Genomic DNA, 26,485 nt, shown 5'->3' on the forward strand with positions numbered 1-26,485 from the left:
AGCCATGATATCCTATGGAAGGAGGATATCATGGCTAAGTTTGCCTGTCCCTATCAACAAGGTAACGTGAGATTATCGCTGGGTTTCCAGCGATAATCTCACGTTAGCCTGTTAGCGTGAGGATTTTTATCGCTATTGAGATAAGCGTTGCTAATAGCACGCTATCTCAGCGATAAAAACTCACGCTAGCCGGCGATAATTATCCTAGCGCTAAGTGCGCTTAGAGATAATTATCGCCGGTTGTTGTTGATATGCCCCTTAGTTTGTTTCAGTCAATTAAGTATACAGCAAATAAGATGGAGTTTGGCCTGAAATGAAGTTTAGCAGGTCTCCTGATTGATGCTTGTGAGTTCGTGAGAAGGAATGTGTTGCTTATGGGGGTTACTTATGTTCTTTCCTTAAAAAAAAGTTACAGCCGTCGCATGCTAAGTCAACAAAATAGTAGAATTATCAGAACATCGCTTTCTGAAATTAGAAACTGATTTTCTCACAATGATGAGTACTTTTTGTTTCACGCTGCAGTTATCCCGCGTTCTTTTTAGTTTGGTGAAAGCCGCCTTTTTCCAAACCCAGAGCACACCTGGGGATACAGCTGCATTCTCATAACTCAATGAACTGGTGATCATGTATCCCACTTCCAGCGTGTGGATAGTTTGCCACCTAGTGGTGGGATCATGAACAGCTTGCAAAGCAGAGCAATCCAAAGGTTTGTGTGGCTGATGTCACGGGTGGCCGCGATCAATGGAATATGTGGTCATACTCCATTCCCCTGTGGCAGCCGCAAACCCTTACCAATTCCCATTTTTTTAGCTGGTTCGTGTGGATTCGGACCTGCTTCGCTTGCACTCAATGGCATGGGGACCACCGCTTTGGATTCTTCTGTTCCTTCTTTTTTCTTCAAGTCCAGCAGCTTGTACCAGAAGAACACAGTTTGCTGCAACTTGTCTGCATGCCTGCTGTATGGCATCTAATGTACTGTCCTCTGTGCCACATCTGGAACTGGTGTGCTCAAAAACAGACTGGCGTTTATGTAGGACAGCTACATTAAGTACATGTGCTCAGAAACAGGGTGTGATGTTCAGCAACTTTTCTTTTAGTGAGGAAGTGAGACATACAACCCAAGGGTTGACTCCCTAGCGTGCAGCAGTCACTAACTGACCAAAGGTGATAAGTGCCAGGGCACCCTGAAAAGCAGAAAGGACCGGTTGAGAAACCTTTTCCAGTCACATGCAGGTGCGGGGATGTGACACATCTTACGAAGGAGCAGAATGTCTCTTTAGAGACTATAATTTTTATACTTTTGTGGGCGTTTTATATAGCGTGAACTTGACCAGAAGGTATCGGAACGCTTTACATTAGCACCAGTTGCGTTACAGACGGACACATTCAATTTGTTAGGCACGGGAAATTAAGTGATTTGCCCAGAATAAAAGTATGTTGAGCGTTCCTGCCGAGACTCGATCCTGGTTCCCCAGCTTCAAGTTCGACTGCTCTAACCGCTACTCAGATGGTGTTGCACTATCAGGTTGAGACCTCCTCCCCTTTTGGGCAAGGATGACTCTTTCAACCCCTTTTTATGTCCAAGAGACACAACCAATTCAAGGTCCTGCCCTTTGCTCTTTCCTCGGCCTCCCGATCTTCACCAAGGTGGTTGCTCCTCTGGTGGGTATAATTCATTCTACAGGTATTCAGACGTTCCAATAATTGGACACTTTGCTCATTGCTTCTCCTTCTTTCTTTAAGGCACAAGAAGATATTCGGCATGTTTGTGCAGACCTGGAGAAGCACTTGTTTCTTCTCAATCTGCAAAAGTATCATTTGATTCCTTCGCAGCAGCTCCAGTTCATAGGGGCTGTTTTTCAAACAGATTTGGGACAAGTACTACTGTCAGACGAGCGGAGAGTCGGGTTGATGTCTCCTTTGGAGTCTCTATTGGCCAACGACACGGTCCCTGTGAAAAACTTGATTGCGGAGTCAAGGGAAAATGGCGGTGACTCTAGCCGTCATTCCTTGGAGCCGTTTGCATTTGTTTCCTCTGGTTCACCACCAGCTGCAGCATTGGGATCCAAAGTCACAGGAATACGAGTTCCTGGTTACAGTGACATTGGAGATCATGAACAATCTCCAATGATGGTTAGTGGAGGCCCACCTGTCCCGGGGGTTTCTTCTGATTCCCTCTCCATTGCGTATGGTGACCATGGATGCAAGCAGGGCGGGCTGGGGTGCCATTTATCAGATTCATTCGGCTCAGGGGAAATGGTTGTCAGCTCAGGCCTCCCGAGCATCCAACTGGAGGGAATTGGTGGTTGTCTGGATGGCTTTTCTCAGTTTTGCCTTAGTGATCAGGTCTCAGGGGGTTTATGTCCAGACCGATAACCAGGTGGTTTGGTCATATGTCAACAGGCAGGGGAGACTGGGGTTTCAGAGTCTGAATCTCCTTGCAGGGAGGATTTGCAGTTGAGCAGAGTGGAATCTGTAAGATCTGTCAGCAGTTTATCATTCGGGGAGGGATAATGGGCCTGCGGATTACTTGAGCTGTCAATTCCCATCATCAGTAGCCCTCTGTCTTTGTTCTCATCAGATCACACTGAGGTACGCAACACCGTGGTTGGATCTGTTCATGACAGAGGTCAACGCTCTTTTCCCCTCCTTCTGTTCCCTGATTCTTTCTCAGAGGGCGTGGACAGTGGATGCTCTGCGGCCAGTGGGTCTCCTACATTGTCTTCCTCCGTTCCAGTTGATCTCCAGGATAGTGAGGAAGATTCAGTCAGATAATGCAGAAGTTTATCTGGTGACTACAGGGTGGGACCAGTTGGTGTTGGTTTCCCCAACACATTCAGTTGTCAGTCTCTCCCCAGTAGCAGTTCCCCTTGCTACCATCCCCACTGAGGTCCCCCCGCCTGTCACTGGCCTCAGCGAAAAGACTGAGATCGGGGGTCTGGCATTTCAAAGGCTGAGAGTGATTTTGCAAGGTTGTTCTGTGGTGGTGGCAGCATAATCTACTTAGCAGTCTAGATGTCCCTCTACATTGAAGACATAAAGGCGTCATTGGTGAAATGTTGAGAAATGGTGTGGGGATCATGCTGTGTCTTCCAATGTGTGTGATCCCAGTAATGTTTTGGAGTTCATGAGAGATATTTTTTTAATAGGCCTGGCAGTTTCCACTATTCACAGCCAGTGGGCTGCAATCTAGGCTATCAGGGTCCTGATGTTTTGGCCATTTCAGGTCTGGCTTCCCATCTTTTGAGCAGTCTTTTTTCTTAAACGGCTCGCTTTGCATTCTCTGGTTCCCTCTAGGGATCTTCCCCTGGCGTCGGATTATCTGCAAGGTTTTCAGATTTGAAGTTTTTAATTGGCCATGGTGGTGTTTTTGCTGCCCATCTGTTCCGGTAGATGGATTGGGGAGAGTGGGGCATTGTTGTCTTCACCTCTTTTTCTTTATTTTTTCTTGGATCGGGTTATTTTGAAACCCAGTCCTTTTTTTCTGCCTAAGGTGTCTACATCCTTTCATTGCTCGGAGGACATCATTCTGCCTGTGTTTTTTCCGGATCCTTCCTCGGAGGACCATCTCCAGTTGCATACCCTAGATGTTCATAGGGTTTTGTCCATTTATTTGCCTCAAACAGAGTCGTTCCATAAGATGGATTAATTGCTTGTTACTTTTGGCCTCTCTGCTACCTTGTCCAGGTGAGTTAACATGGCAATTACGGGGGCTTATGATTCTATGGGTCACCAACTGCCTTCTTCTATCCTTCACAGATCACCCAGGGGGAAGTCCAGCTCTTGGGCAGCGTTTAAGGGAGCTTTGCTCTGTGATATTTCTTGTGCTGCCCTTGGGCATTCCACCCCCCCCCCCCTAGTCCCTTCCTGTATTTTGGTTCTCGTGGGCTTGTATATAAACAAGATGCGGTTATGTGGGGCTTCCTGTTATATGGCATGCAGGGATGGGGTGGCCATATTGGGTGTATTTTTCTGGCTGTTTAAGGTAATCAGTATCTGTGGGAGCAGAGGACTGCTCACGCAGTAAGGACTAAGACGAGGGAGACCTGTACTTAGAGTAATGAAGTTTACCAGTAAGTAACCGGTCATCATCTAAAAACCACGGCGGTTGGCTTTTTCATTGCTAGTAAGTTATAGCGAGGTCACAGGTAGAGAAACTTCTTGGTCCTACAGTGTAGGAAATCTGTCAGAGACAGGCCCTAAGCATCGAGAGAGGACTAAGTCTTGTTGTGGAAAAGTGCTAGATTCTCGAGCTGTGGCTAGGTTGTAAATTGCGCAAAATCAAAGGGAAGTATACAGCATATAAATAGCCATGAACAGAATGCTCAAGGGAACAACAGGAAGCAGCCACATCGAATCCCAAAATCCTCCATTACACAAGGTAATTGACGATAAGCAGGTACAAAAACGGTTTGTTCCCGAGCAATGACAAAGATAAACTGTCCAATATAAGGTAACAAATATCACAAGAACCAGATCCAATCCATATGTGTGAGGATTTGTATTTTCTTTATTCTTTCAGTTGTCCTGATCACATATTCCACAAAGTCAGACCAAGAATAGATGCGGCCAACACGTGTTTCGTCTTGGGGCAAATAACCCCCACAACTTCCTCAGGGCTACAAAGATAATGATAAAAGTTTTTTTCAAAACACATGTAGTACTGTAAACAGTAACACATAAATCATATTACATTCCGGTGATGAAACAAGCGAAAGACCCAGAAAATTCGGAAAAAGCTAGAGGAAAAGATTAAGAGACACCTCCGTGAATGCTCACTAAGAGACATTATATAGTATGTCAGAGAGAGTCCCACCACAAAGAGGTTATTAAACGTGAAAAGAGAATCAGAAGGTCAGCCTAAATTTACGCCTAAATTTACAGAGAAAGAAGGGTGAAAAACACCGTTCCAGAGAGTGGTTTATAGAATCAATTCATATATTCCCCCAGAATGTGTCATGTAGTGCAATAACTCAAAAATAATTGTGAGAGTCCACCCAAGCCATTACCATAACAGAGTGACAACGGAAATCACTCGTAAATAAAGTAAGAGCAGTGTCCTAAGAAGGGCACCGTTAATTTGTGCTTAAGATTATATGTATATATAACATATATAGCACTCACCCTAAATATTTAATGTTCGATCAAGATATGACGAGTACGATGGGAGAGTCAGTCAGAATTGAAATTGTTACAGTGCATTATCAGAAGCCTAAAAAGCAAATAAAATCTGCATATTACACATCTATGCAATTTAAAACATCCAAGTTAATTCCTGAAAATATCGATATGTCAAACGTATCTAAATCAATATTCCCACATAAGGATTGAATATCCAGGTAAAATAATCCAACATCATAATTATAAGTCGTGAACACTATCCTGTTCCGATGGTGAATAGCGTTCCATAACAGACATCGTGAATAGGGAATAAAGTATTCCCAAATTACCTATTGGGCCACGCAGGGAACTCAAGATATCTTACTAGTTAACCCTGCATCTTAATAACAATGGCTCAGTAATCATTATCTATTCGTGTAAAACGAAACATCAATACAGTTATAAAGTTACCTCCGTTCTAATTCCGACAATGTAGTCCAATTAGAAATAGTTTCAGGCGGCAATAGGTATTCTGAAAATACACAAGGAGACTGGTTTAGTCTATCTAGTAGTCGTTCCCCAGTTGCGGGATGTAATGTAAGTCACTGCATATGATCAAAATTAGGATGCACAATAAATTTAAAGTAACCAAACTACAGAAAAATCGCCGAACAACAAAAACCGCACAGCAGAGTTAGTCTTAAAACGCCCGTAATCGTACCTGTGGAGGAGTACTCCGTAAAATATCTGGGGTCCTGGTGTATGTAAGAGCAAGTGATCGCCATGTTGATCCCATATATGCGGTTATTCATCTACGCGTGAGCGTTCATGGGAGTTCAATAGAAAGAGGACTAACGTAAAAGTATGATTATAACGTCGCCATCTTGACTGGTGGCCTGACGAAGAAGCATAATTATAGCTTCGCCATCTTTGAAGATCTAAGCATCGTCACAGACACCTAGAATTCCAATATATATTTGCTAACAGTAGAAAGAAATTAGATAAATTCGATGTGCTTGGCATCGTATTGTTTGAAAGCCAAGGTAAAAACGTCATGCACCTCTCATTAATGTTGTACCACATTTCGAGTATAGGTACGATTATATGCAAACGGACCATAACATAGTGCCAAACCAAATGTCACCAAGCGGAAATTCTGGACTAGATCCATGTATGAAGTAGTTAGCCAGAATTTGACCATATTTCATTTAAAGTCAAATTCCCACGTCAGGCGTATAGAAAACTATACAATCCCTTAGGTGGAATTATGGGTATAGCTAGATATGTTCAAATATATTCAGATAGCATTAGGAAAGACCCACAGAAGGAGACTGGAGTGGAGAAGCAGAATCAATATGGTATAGAAAGCATATGTATTAAGGTTTTTTGAAAAATTGGTGATCAGACCAAACGTCCCAGTGAGGTCACTATAATATATGACAACTTGTATAGAAACGTATGAAAAGCACCACAATCAGGAATAGAGCAAATCATGAAACATTATAACCTGATGCCATATACATCTTCAGAAAGAGGAGGTAATTAGAAATATCAGACAAAGATAAATATTAGGCATTATTTCATACGAAAACATAAATGTTCCATCTTGTTATTAACAATGCATGAAACAAGATTGTAACAAAGCACATTTATTTGAAAAAGATTTCAGTATAAAGCAGTCATGAAAAGCAGACTCAGCAACATAAACATTAATATTCTGAATAATTTTCAGTCATAGATACAGAATAAAAATCAAGTTAGGTGGCAAAATAACATAGCAGGATGATATTGAACGAGGTCAAAAGGTGGACCCAAATCATGTAGTCAGAAAGTAATGTAATTCGTGGTCCACATTTATTCCGAGTTCAACCGCATGCAGTTTTGAAATCCATCGGGCCTCGCACTGCCGAAGCCTCAGTTCCCTATTGCCACCCCTAGGGTTATTCTTGACAATTTCGATGCCATGAAACTGGAATCCCAATGAGGTTCCTTGTTTTGGACATATGGACGCATGGCTGCCTATTGGGTATCTGATATCAAGATTTTTTAAAGCGCGAAAGTGCTCTGCCATGCGTTCCTTAAGAGGACGTATGGTGCTCCCCACATAGATCATACTACACTTACATTGAATCACATAGACTACATATTTAGTTAGGCAATCGATATGGTCACGAATTTGAAACTTGCGTGATCCATTATATTCAGAGTCTTTTATTCCTCTCTTTGAGGCACTTTTTGTATAAACGCCCAATAGAACTTTTGGAGCATTCTGAGATGCTGATTGAAATGTCCTCTTTAATTTAAAAAAAAAAACAACGCTTTCCTCTTTAATGAAGTATGGTATTTGCAGACCTGTGGCGTGGCGATGGGTTCCAGATTTGCTCCGTCTCTGGCTTGCCTTTTTATGGGTTGGTTTGAGGCGGAGCATGTCTGGGGCCCTTCAGGTGCGAAATGGCATGATTCCATTCTATATTTTGGAAGATACATAGATGATTGTTTAATTATTTGGACGGGCAGCAGCGAGGACCTTGAGGAATTTTTTCAACATATGAATTCAAATACCTATAACATGACATTTACTATGACATCTGACCTATCAAGTATTGTCTTCCTTGAACTTGTTCTTTTTCATCAGGAAGGGAGAATACACAGCAAAATGCATCGAAAAACCACAGCATGCAACTCCCTTCTCCATGCTGATAGTGCCCACCCAAATTGTCCAATTAATGCCATACCCTTTGGTGAAATACTAAGAGCCCGCAGAAATTGCAGCAGGGATGAGGATTTCCTTGCACAAATAAATGACATTGAATGCAGATTTCATGCCAGGGGCTATTCAGGACAAACTATTGGTAAGGCAAAAAAGAGAGCCATACGACTGAATAGATCTGACACCCTCAAGAATACATCACATAAAGATAAGAAAGACACCAAGTCTCTGATCAGACTTGTGACCAACTACCACCCAGGGTCACATAAAATTTATACCATTCTTAATAACAATTGGCCACTACTTACAGCTGACAAATCACTAGAACAATATATCTTGAAATCTCCTAGTATAACCTACAGGAGAGGTAAAACAATTCAAAGTATCATCAGCCCGAGCTACCCTAAACGGACTCAAATTAGGAGCACATGGCTTGACTCACTCAATTTGGGTTCCTACACATGTGGTAATTGTAGTATGTGTAGGTTCACTAAGAGAGGAATAAAAGACTTTGAATATAATGGATTACGCAAGTTTCAAATTTGTAACCATATCGATTGCCTAACTAAATATGTAGTCTATGTGATTCAATGTAAGTGTAGTATGATCTATGTGGGGAGCACCATACGTCCTCTTAAGGTACGCATGGCAGAGCACTTTCGCGCTTTAAAAAATCTTGATATCAGATACCCAATAGGCAGCCATGCGTCCATATGTCCAAAACAAGGAACCTCATTGGGATTCCAGTTTCATGGCATCGAAATTGTCAAGAATAACCCTAGGGGTGGCAATAGGGAACTGAGGCTTCGGCAGTGCGAGGCCCGATGGATTTCAAAACTGCATGCGGTTGAACTCGGAATAAATGTGGACCACAAATTACATTACTTTCTGACTACATGATTTGGGTCCACCTTTTGACCTCGTTCAATATCATCCTGCTATGTTATTTTGCCACCTAACTTGATTTTTATTCTGTATCTATGACTGAAAATTATTCAGAATATTAATGTTTATGTTGCTGAGTCTGCTTTTCATGACTGCTTTATACTGAAATCTTTTTCAAATGAATGTGCTTTGTTACAAAATTGTTTCATACATTGTTAATAACAAGATGGAACATTTATGTTTTCGTATGAAATAATGCCTAATATTTATCTTTGTCTGATATTTCTAATTACCTCCTCTTTCTGAAGATGTATATGGCATCAGGTTATAATGTTTCATGATTTGCTCTATTCCTGATTGTGGTGCTTTTCATACCTTTCTATACAAGTTGTCATATATTATAGTGACCTCACTGGGACGTTTGGTCTGATCACCAATTTTTCAAAAAACCTTCAAAAAACCTTAATACATATGCTTTCTATACCATATTGATTCTGCTTCTCTACTCCAGTCTCCTTCTGTGGGTCTTTCCTAATGCTATCTGAATATATTTGAACATATCTAGCTATACCCATAATTCCACCTAAGGGATTGTATAGTTTTCTATACGCCTGACGTGGGAATTTGACTTTAAATGAAATACGGTCAAATTCTGGCTAACTACTTCATACATGGATCTTGTCCAGAATTCCCGCTTAGTGACATTTGGTTTGGCACTATGTTACGGTCCGTTTGCATATAATCGTACCTATACTCGAAATGTGGTACAACATTAATGAGAGGTGCATGACGTTTTTACCTTGGCTTTCAAACAATACGATGCCAAGCACATCGAATTTATCTAATTTCTTTCTACTGTTAGCAAATATATATTGGAATTCTAGGTGTCTGTGACGATGCTTAGATCTTCAAAGATGGCGACGCTATAAGTATGCTTCTTCGTCAGGCCACCAGTCAAGATGGCGACGTTATAATCATACTTTTACGTTAGTCCTCTTTCTATTGAACTCCCATGAACGCTCACGCGTAGATGAATAACCGCATATATGGGATCAACATGGCGATCACTTGCTCTTACATACACCAGGACCCCAGATATTTTACGGAGTACTCTCCTCCACAGGTACGATTACGGGCGTCTTAAGACTAACTCTGCTGTGCGGTTTTTGTTGTTCGGCGATTTTTCTGTAGTTTGGTTACTTTGAATTTATTGTGCATCCTAATTTTGATCATATGCAGTGACTTACATTACATCCCGCAACTGGGGAACGACTACTAGATAGACTAAACTAGTCTCCTTGCGTATTTTCAGAATACCTATTGCCGCCTGAAACTATTTCTAATTGGACTACATTGTCGGAATTAGAACGGAGGTAACTTTATAACTGTATTGATGTTTCGTTTTACACGAATAGATAATGATTACTGAGCCATGGTTATTAAGATGCAGGGTTAACTAGTAAGATATCTCGAGTTCCCTGCGTGGCCCAATGGGTAATTTGGGAATACTTTATTCCCTATTCACGATGTCTGTTATGGAACGCTATTCACCATCGGAACAGGATAGTGTTCACGACTTATAATTATGATGTTGGATTATTTTACCTGGATATTCAATCCTTATGTGTGAATATTGATTTAGATACGTTTGACATATCGATATTTTCAGAAATTAACTTGGATGTTTTAAATTGCATAGATGTGTAATATGCAGATTTTATTTGCTTTTTAGGCTTCTGATAATGCACTGTAACAATTTCAATTCTGACTGACTCTCCCATCGTACTCGTCATATCTTGATCGAACATTAAATATTTAGGGTGAGTGCTATATATGTTATATATACATATAATCTTAAGCACAAATTAATGGTGCCCTTCTTAGGACACTGCTCTTACTTTATTTACGAGTGATTTCCGTTGTCACTCTGTTATGGTAATGGCTTGGGTGGATTCTCACAATTATTTTTGAGTTATTGCACTACATGACACATTCTGGGGGAATATATGAATTGATTCTATAAACCACTCTCTGGAACGGTGTTTTTCACCCTTCTTTCTCTGTAAATTTAGGCTGTCCTTCTGATTCTCTTTTCACGTTTAATAACCTCTTTGTGGTGGGACTCTCTCTGACATACTATATAATGTCTTTTAGTGAGCATTCACGGAGGTGTCTCTTAATCTTTTCCTCTAGCTTTTTCCGAATTTTCTGGGTCTTTCGCTTGTTTCATCACCGGAATGTAATATGATTTATGTGTTACTGTTTACAGTACTACATGTGTTTTGAAAAAAACTTTTATCATTATCTTTGTAGCCCTGAGGAAGTTGTGGGGGTTATTTGCCCCAAGACGAAACACGTGTTGGCCGCATCTATTCTTGGTCTGACTTTGTGGAATATGTGATCAGGACAACTGAAAGAATAAAGAAAAGACAAATCCTCACGCATATGGATTGGATCTGGTTCTTGTGATATTTGTTACCTTATATTGGACAGTTTATCTTTGTCATTGCTCGGGAACAAACCGTTTTTGTTGTGGAAAAGGTCCAGTCCTCACCCACTAGCCCTTATGTCACTTCTGTTAGCCAGACCCACAAACGACTGTGTACCTCACCTGGGTAAACCAGACTTTCACCTCATTGGGCAACACAGAGCCTCATGGCACACCACAATATTCCGCCTAGATAAAAACCATCCTAACCCACCCATTGATCTTTCCACTGAAAAGCCTGGGTGCTTAACGCCCTACCATCGAGGCCCTAAAGTTAATATCTGGCTATCTCAGTAACCTTAACGACCAGCAGGCAGACATCCACATTCACTTCTACATTTGGTGTAAACCACCCAGGCGTTGTCCCTTTGTTGAGCCTGATGTTCTTTTTGCCTACGGTTTTTTTCATTCCATCCCCAGCTTCATTTCCTAGGTAATTCTGATACTCTTACCACAAGCCGCCCTTCTTCCATCCTCGTCCCATGTTCAACCCAGAGATCTAAACTCTTCGACTGGTTCCACATAATGTTCTTTATATTTTTTCATTAAGCCAGGCCCTTTTACCTCTAAGTGGAATGTCATGTTGAAGGTGCTGTGGTTAAATTTCACTGTGAAGAGGATTGCGCACTTCTCTTCTGTCACCGATTCAGAGCCCTTCCTCTCACAGCGCTTAATTTTCTTGACCGACTGTAAAGCAAAGAGAGAAACATAAAAGAGAAGCGAAGGAAACTGGAAAAGAGACAGGCATTCAAAAACGTAACTGTAATTTAACAGTGAGAAAAACACAAAAAAGGATGCATAATAACCAATCAAAGAATTAAGGTAATTGAGTGAAGAAATCGAAACAGAGAAACAAGCAAAAAGGAACAGAAAGATATAATTAGTGAACGAGAGTAAGAGAAACGGGAAGGGTGGAAAAACGATATAAGGAAAGGAAAGAAGCAAGAGATAGAAAAAGGTAAGAAAGTAAGATCAAAAAGAAAAAAGGAAATGCAAGGGGAAAAGGAAGTAAAACAAATGAAAATAGACAGCAGGATTTGCAGCAGTGATGAATAATTGGAAAAGGCGATGAAGACAGATAAAATGTAGTTATAGCACTGATGTCATAGCAATAGTGATAACCTTTTAAACGCCCATCGATTTTCCCTGATGACTTCACAGAAAGTAACATTGCCATTGCCCCCTCAGCTACCAACTCATATTTTAAAACATTTTGTTGAAAATTAGAGACTACATCCTACTTATGAAGAATGACTCAATAATAGACAAACTGACAACAAGCTTCTGAAAGCACCCAATGCTAAATGTGTACCTACTCAGAAAAGGTTATTGGTTTTGACCAAAACACGCAATTATCTGAAAAGCCCGAAAGGGATGCACAGAGCAACACAATGGTAGCCAACTGGTCCCACTAGCAATCTCTCTCCCCCTCCCCCCCCGCCCCAAATATGATGTACTGTGACAGAATGAAACAGTGTAAATCACGAAAATTATTATATGGGAGGAACAAAAAATATTTTTTTTTATTAATTCCAATATTTGTGGTGGATATTGTTGGTGGATACATAATCTTTCTGCCGATTCTTCACATTATGAATTAGCTCTTCAGTTATACACTCGTCCTGAAATGTTTTGCCAGCAATGGCTTTCCAGGTCGGGCCATAGCACCAGGATACCTTTCTTGTTGACCCTTGACACTGGTTTCAGGCAGGTCGCTCCCCATGTCGCACAGCACCAACTGTGTGTCCGTGTCTCCCTGCCCTGTGCTGCCGCTACAGTAAGTTCGCCGCTCCCCCAGGCTGAGCCTTGTATTTTGTGCCTGCATGATTTATTGCCTACTTGTCTTTTACTGCATTGTGTGTGATTTGTTTTCTCTTTTCCATTTCTGTTGAGGTCACATTCTTCCTCCGTTCCCATTTTTCCTTCTGTACCCCCGCTTTCACCCGCCGCTGCTTCCCTGCAGCCCCGCTCGCCCATTCGCCGCCCCGCTCCCGCCTCCCAGCTGCTCCTCCCTCCACTTCCCCTTATATGGTGCGCCTAAGGCAAGCCCGTCTGTGCCCATCCGCGCCAGAACCCCTGGCCCCCGTGGACGCCATGACGCCCAACACCGCTACGATGCCAGCACCCTCCACGCACTCAACACCGGACGATCACACACCTGCTTCCTGGCCGCCCCGAAGCACACCCACAGACCTTTCACATGCCAGAACTGCAGCCCTGCCAAGCCGCCGACCAGGAAAGAACCCAACTACCTCAGATGCATCCTCCTCAACACCCGCTCTGCCGGCAAACACGCTGTTGAACTCTGGGACCTACTCGACTCAACCTCCCCAGACGTCGCCTTCCTGACAGAGACCTGGCTGAACCACGCCTCAGCACTCGACATCGCCATAGCCATCCCGGAAGGCTACAAGATCACCCACAGGGAGCGCACCAACGGAGTAGGAGGAGGAATCGCCATTGTCCACAGGAACTCTCTCAGAGTTTTGACCAACACCGATGACACCCTTAGCACCGCCGAGCACCTGCACTTCCAGATCCACACCGACCCCAAAACCACCTTCAGAGGAACCCCCGTCTACAGACCCCCCCGGACCCCGACCACAGTTCAGTGACTCCATTGCCGACTTCATCAGCACACACGCCCTCGCCTCCACGGACTACATCCTCCTCGGGGACCTGAACTTCCACCTCGAGAACAACAATGACACCAACTCCACCACCCTGATCGACAACCTAGCCAACCTCAGACTCAGACAACTCGTCACAACACCCACCCATGCCGCCGGCCACACGCTTGACCCCATCTTCTCCGCAAGCCCCCACGTCTCCTTCAACCACACCGCCGATCACCACTGAACCGACCATCGCTGCGTCCACTTCACCTTCAAGAAGCCCACCGCGCACCACCTCACCCAACAGATGCCTTGCCGCTGCTGGAGCAAAGTCACCGAAGACCAGCTAACCACCATCCTCGCCCAGAGCCCAACCGCCTACCCCACCGACCCCGACACCGCTGCCCGCAATCTCAGACAGTGGATCGACGACTGCGCCATCAGCCTCGCACCGCTCAAGAAACCCTCCAACAGTCACACCAGCAAGAAAGCAAGTTGGTTCACTAAAGACCTCAAGGCCTTCAAGCAAATCTGCCGAAAAATGGAGAAGAACTGGCTCCGTGAACGAACACCGAACAGCTACGCAGCCCACAAGAGTGCCACCCGCAGACACCATCACCTCATCAGATCCGCCGAAAGGGCCTCCTTCAAAGACCGCCTAGACAACAACGCACACAACAGCAAAGAGCTCTTCAACATCGTGAAGGAACTCTCCAACCCCAGCTCCAACACCAACGACATCCCACCAACGCAAGACCTGTGCAACTTGCTGGCCACCTTCTTCCACAGAAGATCACAGACATCCTCAGCCAAACTCCTGAGACGACTTCAACGCATCCAGAACGCCTCTACACGCCTGATCCTAGACATCCCTCGCTGCAGCCATATCTCTCCCCACCTGAGAGATCTGCACTGGCTCCCTGTCAATAAGAGGATAACCTTCAAGCTCCTCACCCACACACACAAGGCACTCCACAACACCGGACCAGCAAACCTCAACAGACGACTCAGCTTCTACACCCCCACCCGCCAGCTCCGCTCCGCCGCCCTCGCCACAGTCCCCCGCATCCGAAGAGCAACCTCCGGCGGCAGATCATTCTCCTACCTCGACACCAAGACCCAATGATGATGTTGTCACGTATCTGATTGAAAGCGGAGAACCAAGATATACCGCCCTATTACCTGTCTATGTGAATGAGGGTTATTTTAACCAATGACGGGTAGAACTTCGGGACCCTGGTAACAGGTACAAGTGATCCATTCCCATTTGATTATGAACTCTTTCTTGGGTTGTCAGAGGATTCAAGATGGGAAGGGGCTGCCTTGACAGTCCTTACGTGATCGGTCCCCAAGCCCACCACAAGCCAACCCCTGGTCTCAACCATCCGACAGATGGGATATATTCAGGCTCTATTCATTTACAGTATTTAAATTATATTTTAAAGCAATAAAGATGATGGGGGGAAGGGGGTTCAATCATTCTGCCACCGATTTTCCCTGCCTGGGTTTGCCATGCCACTCTGACAGGGAAAACAAACAATGTTCCCGATGCACAGGGAAAAAAACCCTGCAGGCCGGTGGCCATTGCTTTTTTCCCTCTTTGGCAGTTTGTTATTGCTGCTGACCAGGCAAAACAAAGATGCTGCTTGCTTAGAGCTCATCTGTGCCTTCAGTGCACCCCCCAAAGTCCCAGATGAATGCACTGAAGGCATAGAGCTCTCCGCCAGGCAGGTGGGAACCTTGAAATAAGGAGAGGGCCACCTCCAGTGAAGTGGATGACTGGCCTTCTGCTGACCTGGCAGGCCACCTGCCACACATGAAATGAGACCTTACATCATCACCACAGCTAAGCCATGGAACAGAGATGCCACCAATCAAAGACTGCCAGGATGATACAGCAACAAACCTCATACTGAAAATGCTCTAACTCTAAGAATAATGTTCGAACCTGTCTCCCAACAGCAGTTTGCTAAATAGCTTGAGGTGAACATTTCAAGAACACTATGCAAAAATTGTGACCTAGCTTATAAAGTGTCACAGCAGTTATGCAGAGAGAAGAGGAATACCACTTGCTTCGAGAAGCTGGGGAGACAGCTCTCAATTATCAGTATCTAGCAAACTCCTGGATGTGACAGCTAGAACCTCAACATGTTTTTCTTGAGGTACCATGTCTGCTTTGAAAGCAACAACACTGTCTTCCAGTGCAAACTAAACATTCACTTAAAAGTCTAAGGGGCATATGTATCATCATCTCCATTTGCGATTCACAAATAGCGATTTTTTGAGAATCGCTATTTGAGAATTGCAAAACGGGATGTATTTAAAAAATCGCACAAAATTTGCGATTTCTTTTAATTCCTTAATTGCGATTAGCAAATTGCGAAATCGCAATCAAGGAATACCTTCCCATTCATTCCTATGGGCCAGGAGGCCCATAGCAATGATTGGGAAATCCTTCTCAATTTGTGAATCGCTATTTGCTAATCGCAAATTGAGAATATTTTCAAAGGTGCAAGGGTGTCATGATGACACCCTGATGCACCCCTGAAATCAGCATGTGTGCACATATGGCGCACATACATGCCCTAAGGGCATGTATGTGCACCACATGGCACTTTGAAATATGCAAAAAAGTGCATATTGCAAAGAAATCGAAACTTACCACCAACTAGAAGTTGGTGGTAATTTGCGATTTCTTAAGGAGAATTCGCACAACTTGGGTGCGTGTTACATTGCATTTAAGAAATCGCAATTTGCGATTTCTTAAATGCTTACGCAAACTTTAGAAATCGCAAATTTAGCGATTCCCTAAGATTGCGAGGCTGAAATGCATCATACATCTCCTTTTGTGATTTTGTATTCGCAAACGCTGTTTTTTTGCGATTCGCAGCGTTTGCGAATACAAAATCCTTTGATACATATGCCCCTAAATCATTCCACACCTTTGGGCCAAAATACCAAAGGTGGTGGCTGCCTGATGTCTTTCTTGAGAGGTAACGGCATCTGTGGCATTAGGAGCAAGACTCCCCTGAGCTTGAGAGAGTGCCTGGCTTCTACTTGACATTCATAACCCAGGACGTTAGCCCCAGAGCATTCTCAAGCAATTTTAAATACTTTTGTTTTTGCCCATTTCTGATGAAATTTAAGTGAGGAATTTAAATTATGTTGCCAGAGCAAATTGGAGACAGGTAAACTTCTTTTCTCTAATTTTCGCTGTTGCAGTTCTGTTTGAGAGAAAAAAGAAGCCTATGTCAAGAAAAAATAAATCATAACTTTAAATAGACTACAAGTTGATAATCACTTATTCTATCAACATGCGGTTAATTGAGAGTACAATTGGTGATCTACGCTCACCTAAAATTCAAAATCTACAGCAATGAACCCCAAATCAACACTGAATCAAATGCGAGACTGCCTAGCATGAGACATCACTAGGATTACGCCTTTTCCTCAATAGAGATGGTCAAAGCTGTTCTGGACATGGTAGCACTGACTCTTTTTTGAAGAAATTAGCAAGATGGCGGTCGAGTAGACCGTTGTGGAGAGCTGTGGTGATGTGAGCCCAGTGGTCTTTTCATGGTTCGGTGCAAAATAAGCATTTTTGGAGAGTTTGATACATTTTAAGAATTTGCACTGAGCAACGGTTGGTGATCGATACGACTACAGGGATGACGGTTGCTGAAATCCTCGTTAATCCGCGCCCGAAACCAGCGGGTTTAACCCGGCTCTGTTGGCAGCTGGTTACTGCATCAGTTTACCTGGCCGTCCGCGGTCGCTTCCTGTTGCTGGCGGAGCGCCGTATTCCCTGGGATCAAAGGAGAGATCTTATCGGCACCAGGGATATCAGCCGCCTGGGAGCTTCCACAGCTATGGCGCCTAAAGTGAACGCAGCGGCAGTAACAGCAAAGACGAGAGCAGCTCGGGGGCCACAGATTGTGGAGATTTCAGAAAATGCCCATTCAGCGGCAACACCGAGACGAGGACGCCGAGCGCAGCTGCAGTTGTGTGAGCCCGTGGAGAAAGGAGCCGCAGCAGTAGGAGGGGCCCTGAGCAAGACGTGACCGAAGGTGGTGGAGCTGCTGCAGGGGGTCGGCGGGCGGGGGGGAGAGCCGAGGGCACCCCGATACAGCAGGATTGTGGTGAGGTGCTAGCACAGGAGCAGAGTTTCTCGGACCTAGGCAACGGAGGGGGGAAAAAACAACAACAGAAGTTGAAATCTGGACTTAAGGCTGGCGTAATGGGGAAGAATATGCCTATAGTAATGACGGGCGAGACGGGGGGTCCACGAGGAAGAAGTGAACAGTGCTATCCGGAGCGGGCCCCCCATGACGCTGGTAGGGGATAAACAGGGCTCGCCTGGGCCAGAAGTAAACACTGATTTGGAGGGCAGGGCGAAAAAAGGGATTGAACTCGGAACTGCTGATGGCCGGGTTGAGAATATGGAGTCAGAGGTAGGCACAGTGAATTCCTCTATCGAAATATCTGCCAAGGCAACTGACTGTATGGGGCCCAAATCATCATTCGCCCTCAAAAGGGCTCAAGTAGAGACGCAGCGTCGAGACATGAGGGAGTACCCAGAGCAGTAGTGGTCCTACGATAAGTGAGGCCATTAGGCCGGATCAGGAGCAGGAGAAAATCACTAGCGAAAAAATGTTTTCACTGTCAGATGAGGGCGAGTGGTCTGATACTCGCTCAGGTATCTCCTCGATTAGCAATGAGAGTGGCAGCCGTAGCTACAGTGAGGATGAAGAGGGTGGAGAAAATCAGTTAAAAACTATAAGGAAGAAAAAGGGGGGACCGGGTGAACAGGAACTTGCTTGGGATCATAGCCCTCCTGTTCATCTTGCTGGTCCCTGTACGCAAGAATCAGCAAATTCTAGATCAAATACGCCTGCTGTATCACTATCTCTGGAGACTATACCACAGGCCATTAATACTCATAGGGATGAAACACGGCAAGATGCCCGACGGGCTCTGACTGGCCTGAGGAAGGTACAAGGAGTGGTAAGGAAACTGACGAAAACGTGTAGCTCCTTTGGGGTTCGTATAGCCGAGGTTGAAGCTAGAATTGATCTGGTTGAGTCAGAAGGTACTGCTACTAAGGCCCTTGTACAATCTCATGAGTCTCGCCTGGTTGACATTCAGTGGAAGCTAGAAGAGCAAGAAAACTATCAGAGGCAAAACAATCTGCTGCTGCTGGGTATCCCAGAAGGGGCCGAGGGGTCTGACATCCGGGGGTATATTGTGACTTTATTTCAAGACACTTTCCTGGAACTAAACAACTGGAACTGGCCCTTGGAGGTGAAACGTGCGCACTGGGTCCCATTTAGTCTAAAAGAGCCAGCTAGGGAGGGGGCACTCCCCAGGGCAGTATTAGTTTTCATAGGGAATTTTCTACTTCGACAGATTATCTACCAGAAAGCAAGACCGGAGACTAAGAGAGTGAGGGGGGAGGTCTCCTATTTTGCCTGACCCGATTATTGCCATACCACTGTCGAGAGGAGATGGTGCCTTTGCCAATTGATCAAGCCATTTCAAGACAAAAAGGCACAAGTATATTTGAACAACCCTGCGCGCCTCAAGATTGTCTTTGGAGGACAGGCCCATTTTTTCACCTCGGAAATAAAAGCGAAGGATTATCTGGACAGCCTGTAGGATTTGTCAGCAATTGTAATGTAATAATGTAGATTTTTATTTTTTTAGGGCTGGCACGTGTTTATTGAGTTTGTTTTTTTGTATGCTGCTGGGGGGGGGGAAGGGGACTCAAAAACAAAACCCAGGGGCAATGTAAAGAGGCAAAGGTTTCACAGAGGATTGAGTAAAGGGAGAATGGGTAATAAGCATTTCTATATATTAGTCATTAGTAGAATCAGAGGGGGCTCACACACACATGCATTCTGCGACCATCAAGCAACAGACTTAGTCTGTGCTCCTATTTTTGGGGATGTTCAGGGAGGGGGGAGGGGATGGGGAGCGTGTGGAGGGGGTGTAGGAGGGCAAAAGGGAGGTGGGTTGGGGTAAGAAGGGGAAAAGAGCGCATCCATGTTTTGAGAGATTGGGTTTTAAAAATATTAAACTGAATGTAATTTTGAATGTTTGTGGAAAAGTAATGAAGAGAAATTTGGTTATCTTTAAGTTTTTCAGTCTTATAGTAGGGGGTAGAGAGGAAGACAAGAAGAGGATGAAACAAGTAGGGCAGTAAAAAAGTAATGCTTATGGTTAGGATAAAGATTTGTTCTATTAATGTAGCAGGGTTAAATGACAGGGCTTGGCGAATTACGTAAGATCTAGCGGGTTTGATATAATATGTCTGCAAGAGACGCATATTTCTTGGGGGAAGCGTGGTTTGTTGGATATAACAGGGTATACCACGGTGGTCTGCTCATCCCAGAGTTCTAATACCAAGGGGGTTGCGATATTAGCAAAGAACTCGGTGGGGCAAAGTAAGGGAAGTGCAGCCGATACAAAGGGAAGATGGGCAGTAGTGGAGCTAATGTTAGGAATAACCCTATGCACAATTTACGCTTCTAACCAGGATGATCCTCAGATCTTGGAGGAGCTGGAAATCGAGTTGGCACCTTGGCCTACTTCATTAATTATATGTGGGGATTTTAATATATCAATAGATCCAATATTGGGGGGGGTACATGGAACATTAAGGACTGGGTACAAGGGCAGTAAGCCTAGGCTTTTCAGAGCATTATCATCATTACAAGAGAGTCATGGGCTGGTGGATGTTTGGAGATATAAATACCCACAGGATCCTGGCTATACCTATTTTTCATGACCCCACAGGAAGTATGTGCATATTGACTACTGCTTTGGGGCTAAGGGGTTGATAACCAAGTTAAATATTATGAAACATCCTCAGTCAATATCGGATCACAATCCCTTGGTATTTGGCTTGGAAGTTGAGGGGCTCGGCAGGAGATATAATAGGTGGTCATTTGACAAGCGGCTCCTTGCTAATTCCAAATACATTGAGCATATGAAATCCTGGGCTCAATAATTTTTTGATTTCAATAGGTACAGCACGTGTAGAAATACTGTCTGGGACTCATTTAAGGCGGCTTTACGGGGGGAAACAGTGAGCTTTGTGGCTAGGGAACGGAAGATGCAAGAGACTAGCAAGAAGGAACTGATGGGGAGGCTGGCTAAGGCCGAGGAGAAGCATGTTGAGCTAATTAAAGAAGGTGGGGATGTTTCCAGCACACTGCAACAAATAATCACAGTTAAAGCCAAAGCCAATAGCTGGTTAGCTAAGGAGGCAGCAGAAAGATTTCAAACTAGGAATGATAAACTATGTGAGAATGGGGAGGCAGTAGGCAGAACACTTGCACTGCGTACACGGCAGAAGGCTACCCAAAGTACAATTAGGGTAATAAAACAGGACGATAAACAATATATGGACCCGGTTAGTATCACGGAGGAATTCCAGAAGTACTGTCAAAAACTCTATAAGGGTCCAGTTGTGGGGGACAATACACTCGATTTGGAGTACCTTCTGACTAAAATATCTAAAGAACACTTTGGGGAACCTTTGTGCGTGGATGCAAGAACTGAGTTTGAAATAGAAATTACGCGGGAGGAGATTGACCTAGCATTAAAAGAACTTGCTGTAGGGAAAGCCCCGGGGCCAGATAGGCTGCCAATGGAGATTTATAAACTATTGGATAAAGTCACTACGCCACTGATGCTTGACCTGTTCAGGGGTATACAGCATAGTGGAATTCCTCCAGCTACATGGCAGGACACTGACATAATATATTTTGCTAAGAAAGGGACCTCTGCGGATACCCTGTCCTCATATCGGCCTATATCATTAATAAACTTGGATAATAAGATTTATTCAAAAATTATAGCTAATAGGCTCAGGAGGGTTGTAGCTTCATTGGTCTCCCCGTGGCAGCATGGGTTTATTCCAGGACAGGATACTACAGATCATATCCGTAGGGTAATAAGCCTATTTGACATCATGGCTGTCACGGGGGGACCAATGGCTATGATCCTTCTGGATGCCGAGAAGGCATTTGACAGGGTGTCTTGGGCTTTCCGGATGGGGTGTTCTTCAGCTTAAGGGATTCGGCCCAAATATAATTAAGACAATCAGAGCCATGTATTTTAAACCAAAGGCTCGGATTCAAATGATGGGGTTGGAGTCTGGGATTATATCTATCTCTAGGGGAACTAGGCAGGGGTGTCCCTGTTCCCCTATACTTTTTGCCCTTTATATAGATCCCCTGTTGTCTCTGATTATGGGGAGTGACAAACTCACCCCAGTCAGGACTAATAGCTTTGAGACTAAAGTTCTCGCGTATGCGGATGATGTAGCCGTAATTACAACAAACCCAGTAGAAGCAATTAAGGATGTTGAGCTCATTGCAGAGGACTACGGGCTCTTATCAGGCTATTTACTAAATAAGGGGAAGACAGTAGTGGTCTGTACGGAAAGCACTGTCTGTACTGATTCCAGGCGAGCTGATTCTGCAGTTTATTTGGGGGTAAGAGTTGCCTCAAATATCGGCACTATTAATAAATTAAATTATGATCCTCTATTGGAGTCAATAACAGGAGACCTGCGCCGAGTCAATAATCTTCATCTTACGGTAATAGGGCGGGGTAATTATTTGAAGATGAATGTATTGCCCACACTGCTATATCTGTTTAGGTCTATTCCTTTGGCAATGGAGGAAGCAGCCTTAAAACAAGTGGTGTCTATCTTTTCAGGGCTTATGTGGCAATTTGGGAAAGTCAGGCGGTCATTGAAATTACTGTCACTCTAGATAGAGGGGGGCTTCTAGTCCCAAATATTAGGCTGTACTATTATGCCGCACTGCTACAGCAGATGATCCCGCTGTTTGTACAATCTAGACCAGGAGATTTAAAAGAGAGGATCCCATCTTGCTAAAAATTGACCCTGGGTACTGAGGCACTTGGACTTTGCCTTCGGCGAATTGAGAGGGGATACTATAATAAGGTGCGTTTTAAAACTATACAGAGAGTAGGGAAGGTGTGGAGGTATGTCATCAAATTGATGGATATCCCCAAGATAAATCGTTACACCCCCCTTTGGCGATCGCCATTATTTCCGGCATTAACACTCGACAGAGCCGGAGGCAGATGGGAGCAATGGGGAATAGGAACGTTTGGTGATATTGGTAACGAGGACGGGGTTCTTTCGTTTAGTGAACTACAATTAGTCTACGGTATGTCTGGTGCGGATTATATGAAATATATTCAGATTAAGAGCTATATAGCAGGCATAAGGCCTAGATTTAATTGGGACAAGGTCCCCATGATGGAAGTTTTGGGGAGGGTCTTGTCTAGAATAAGAGGGTTTTATGCTCTTTTACTGGAGAAAATCTCTGATGATCTGGAAAAGGTAGAGGCGTCGTGGGCGGACAAACTTGTGGATCCTGAAGTAGACGTGTGTATGAGCCTCTTATTGTTCGATCAGGTTTTTATAAGTACCAATTTGAAAGCCCAGTCATATAAAACCCTATTCAGTTTGTACTATACTCCAGCTAAATTATATAAGTGGGGGATGTGGGTGGATGATCGATGTCCGAGGTGTGGGGAAGGGCTAGCTGATATGAAACACATGTTCTACGAATGTGACAAGCTTGTACCGCTGAAAACGGATATTTTTAGGTTTTTTCAACAATTATTTGGACCCTCGATAGATTTTACCCCAACGGTTTTTATTTTGGGTTATGACTGCACTCTGGGTTTGAGTAACAAGAAGGCTTACTGTGTTTTTATGGGTATGGCGGTATACAGGATACTGATAGCCTCACACTGGAAGGATTTGGAGTCTCCAACATTTCAGATGTGGCTGGCAAGATGACTTGGCACATAAAACCAGGAAAAGGCTTTGTACGCCTGTAGAGGAGCAGGATCTAAAACGAGAGGAAGGAAAATATGGTGGTATGTTGCAGAGTGGTATGAGGATAAAATTGGGGTAGGATGAAGCCACATGTTTGAGGGATAATTTGCATTCCATTATTATATTTTGGGTAAAATGGATATATGCATACAGATGTTTGATTTGTGTAATATATATCTCTCTGTGGTTACTAATGGTGGTTCTGTAAAACATTTTTGGATGTGCTAAATAAAAAAATAAAAAGTCTCAATCATTCCACACCTCTGGGCCAAAATACCAAAGGTGGCGGCTGCCTGATGTCTTTCTTGAGAGGTAACGGCATCTGTGGCATTAGGAGCAAGACTCCCCTGAGCTTGAGAGAGTGCGTGACTTCTACTTGACATTCATAACCCAGGACGTTAGCCCCAGAGCATTCTCAAGCAATTTTAAATACTTTTGGTTTTGCCCATTTCTGATGAAATCTAAGTGAGGAATTTAAATTATGTTGCCAGAGCAAATTGGAGACAGGTAATCTTCTTTTCTCTAATTTTCGCTGTTGCAGTTCTGTTTGAAAGAAAAAAGAAGCCTATGTCAAGAAAAAATAAATCATAACTTTAAATGGACTACAAGTTGATAATCACTTATTCTCTCAACATGCGGTTTATTCAGAGTATAATTGGTGATCTACGCTCACCTAAAATTCAAAATCTACAGCAATGAACCCCAAATCAACACTGAATCAAATGCGAGACTGCCTAGCATGAGACATCACTAGGATTACGCCTTTTCCTCAATAGAGATGGTCAAAGCTGTCCTGGACATGGTAGCACTGACTCTTTTTTGAAGAAATTACAAATCAGATAACTAGGGCTGAAGGGATTTTAGTCATTCAATATTATAGCCTTATAAAGGCCCGCTCCAGCGCTAAAGGTCAGAGCCGAAGGCGAGCGCCTTTAACAAGGGAGTGGGACTTTAATAGCCGGTATAGCCCAGCTACGAAGGGCAATAAGGCTATTAGAACATTCTGCCACGAGAGAGCAGAATGTTCTAACAAATAAAACAAAGGCCTCTCGAAGCCCGAGGGGGTTTAAATCCCCTCGGGCTCTGAGAGGCCTTTGTTCACAGCAACAGCTGTGAACAAAAACAATGTGGAATGTTGCTCTGCTGGCTTTTACCGGCCCATAGTAGCACGGAGAACTCCATTGTATTCAATGAAGTGCTCCACATTCCAATGTTCTAAGATAGCCTGCTGCCGAGGGCTATACCTGTTGTTAAAGGCCGTGCACCCGAGCTATAGGCTTGAGCTGCAGGTGAGAGCTATAACAAGGGAGAGGGCATTTAACAACTGGTTCAGCCCCCGGCAGAAGAGCTATAAGGATATTAGAACATTCCACCCACAAACAATAGAAAGTTCTAAATTAAAAAGGGAGAAACATGAAGACAAACATTGGAATGTTGGAGCTTCAGGCTTATCCAGCCATTTTAAGACCGGAGCCACTCCACTGTCATCAATGAGGCTTTCAACATTTCAATTTTCTAATACACTACAATCCTCCCAGGAAAGCTGGGCCTTATTTATCAAGGCAACACCAATGGTCTGTTCTACATAACAAAATGCACTTGCTTCTTCTATTCTAACTACCAATGGAAATTTGTCAGCGAATCCTAGATGACAACACAGTCTTCATGTATGTGATATGTGAAGTTAAACGGGAAAGAGGGACGCAAATTATAGTTAGCACGTAAATTAACTGGTCAATTTTAGCGTTTTTTTGCATTTAAAACATGGCATTATGACTGACATTTTCCTCTAACTATAGCGTCACCTTAGAAATTCACTGAAAAAAACTAAACGCTGAAGTGACATGATAGTTAGGTATGGAAATATTATTCAACGTTACATTGAAAAATAACTAGAAAATCACTGATAAAAATAAAGGCTAGATTTTTTTAAATGTAATGTTGAATATTATTTCCATTCCTAACTGTAATGTCACTCTAACCTGTGTTTTTTCATTACATTTTTGGAGTTTATTTAATATAAAGTTCGATCATATGGCACTACCTAACTGTAATGTCACTTTAACCTGTAGTTTTTTCAGTGAATTTCAGTTTTTTAACATTAAGTAATTTCTTATTGCCATACCCAAACCTGCGTGTCTCCAACACCGAGCCACACACAGCTTTAAATGGGGCCAGCCCCTGTGCCCAACCCAGGCAGGCAGTCACGTCACTGTGAGCAGCTAACTGCCCATGGACCTCCACCTTACATTCTTTTGATTTTTGTATCTTTCTGTCCTGTGGGTCTCCTTCAGGAGCGTTCGGGTCACAGTGGCTCCCACGGGACTCCAGCGTGACCACACAGGGGTGGGAGGAGGGGAGAGGCACTCTAAGTTCTGTGGGACTCGAACGGAAGCTGTCAAAATATCCCACAAGTGTCCCATGGGATTGGCAGACTGAAAAAACAATATTTCGGACCCCATCAGGGCTAGAGGGTGTGGGTACCCTTACCCTGCTCACTCCTAGTTCATTTTATTTCAAGTTCAATGACAAGAGGTCCAAGTCCATGTATCCTTAAATGGTGGGCATAACCTTTTCTTTCATGTTGCAGCCAGCCAATGAGATCGCTCGATCCCACAGGACCACGGCTGGTGTGGGAAAAGCTCTCACGACCAATCAAAATGCTCTGTTTTTAAATGTGCGTTCCAGTAGGCCTACTGTCCAACCATCTCTATTTTTAGAACCTTAATTTCTCCAAAACAGTTAAAATGATTTACACCAAAACAAAAAAAAGCCCACTCCCTGGGTTAAGATCTTGCTTT

The 26,485-nt window shown here is 43.8% G+C and overlaps 1 protein-coding gene across 11 annotated transcripts in view; it reads right to left on the reverse strand.

The window, feature by feature from the left end:
- The window catches only part of STAT6 (signal transducer and activator of transcription 6), a 760,203-nt gene that overhangs the window by 123,077 nt on the left and 610,641 nt on the right, over positions 1-26,485 (reverse strand). For all 11 annotated transcript variants that reach the window (XM_085600982.1, XM_085600983.1, XM_085600976.1 and 8 more), the window contains one exon: positions 11,748-11,870. In XM_085600982.1, the coding sequence (XP_085457108.1) occupies positions 11,748-11,870 (123 nt within the window). The remainder of the gene's footprint in view (positions 1-11,747; positions 11,871-26,485) is intronic.

Source organism: Triturus cristatus, chromosome 4_2 (assembly GCF_964204655.1).
Source record: "Triturus cristatus chromosome 4_2, aTriCri1.1, whole genome shotgun sequence".
Classification (NCBI taxonomy): domain Eukaryota; kingdom Metazoa; phylum Chordata; class Amphibia; order Caudata; family Salamandridae; genus Triturus; species Triturus cristatus.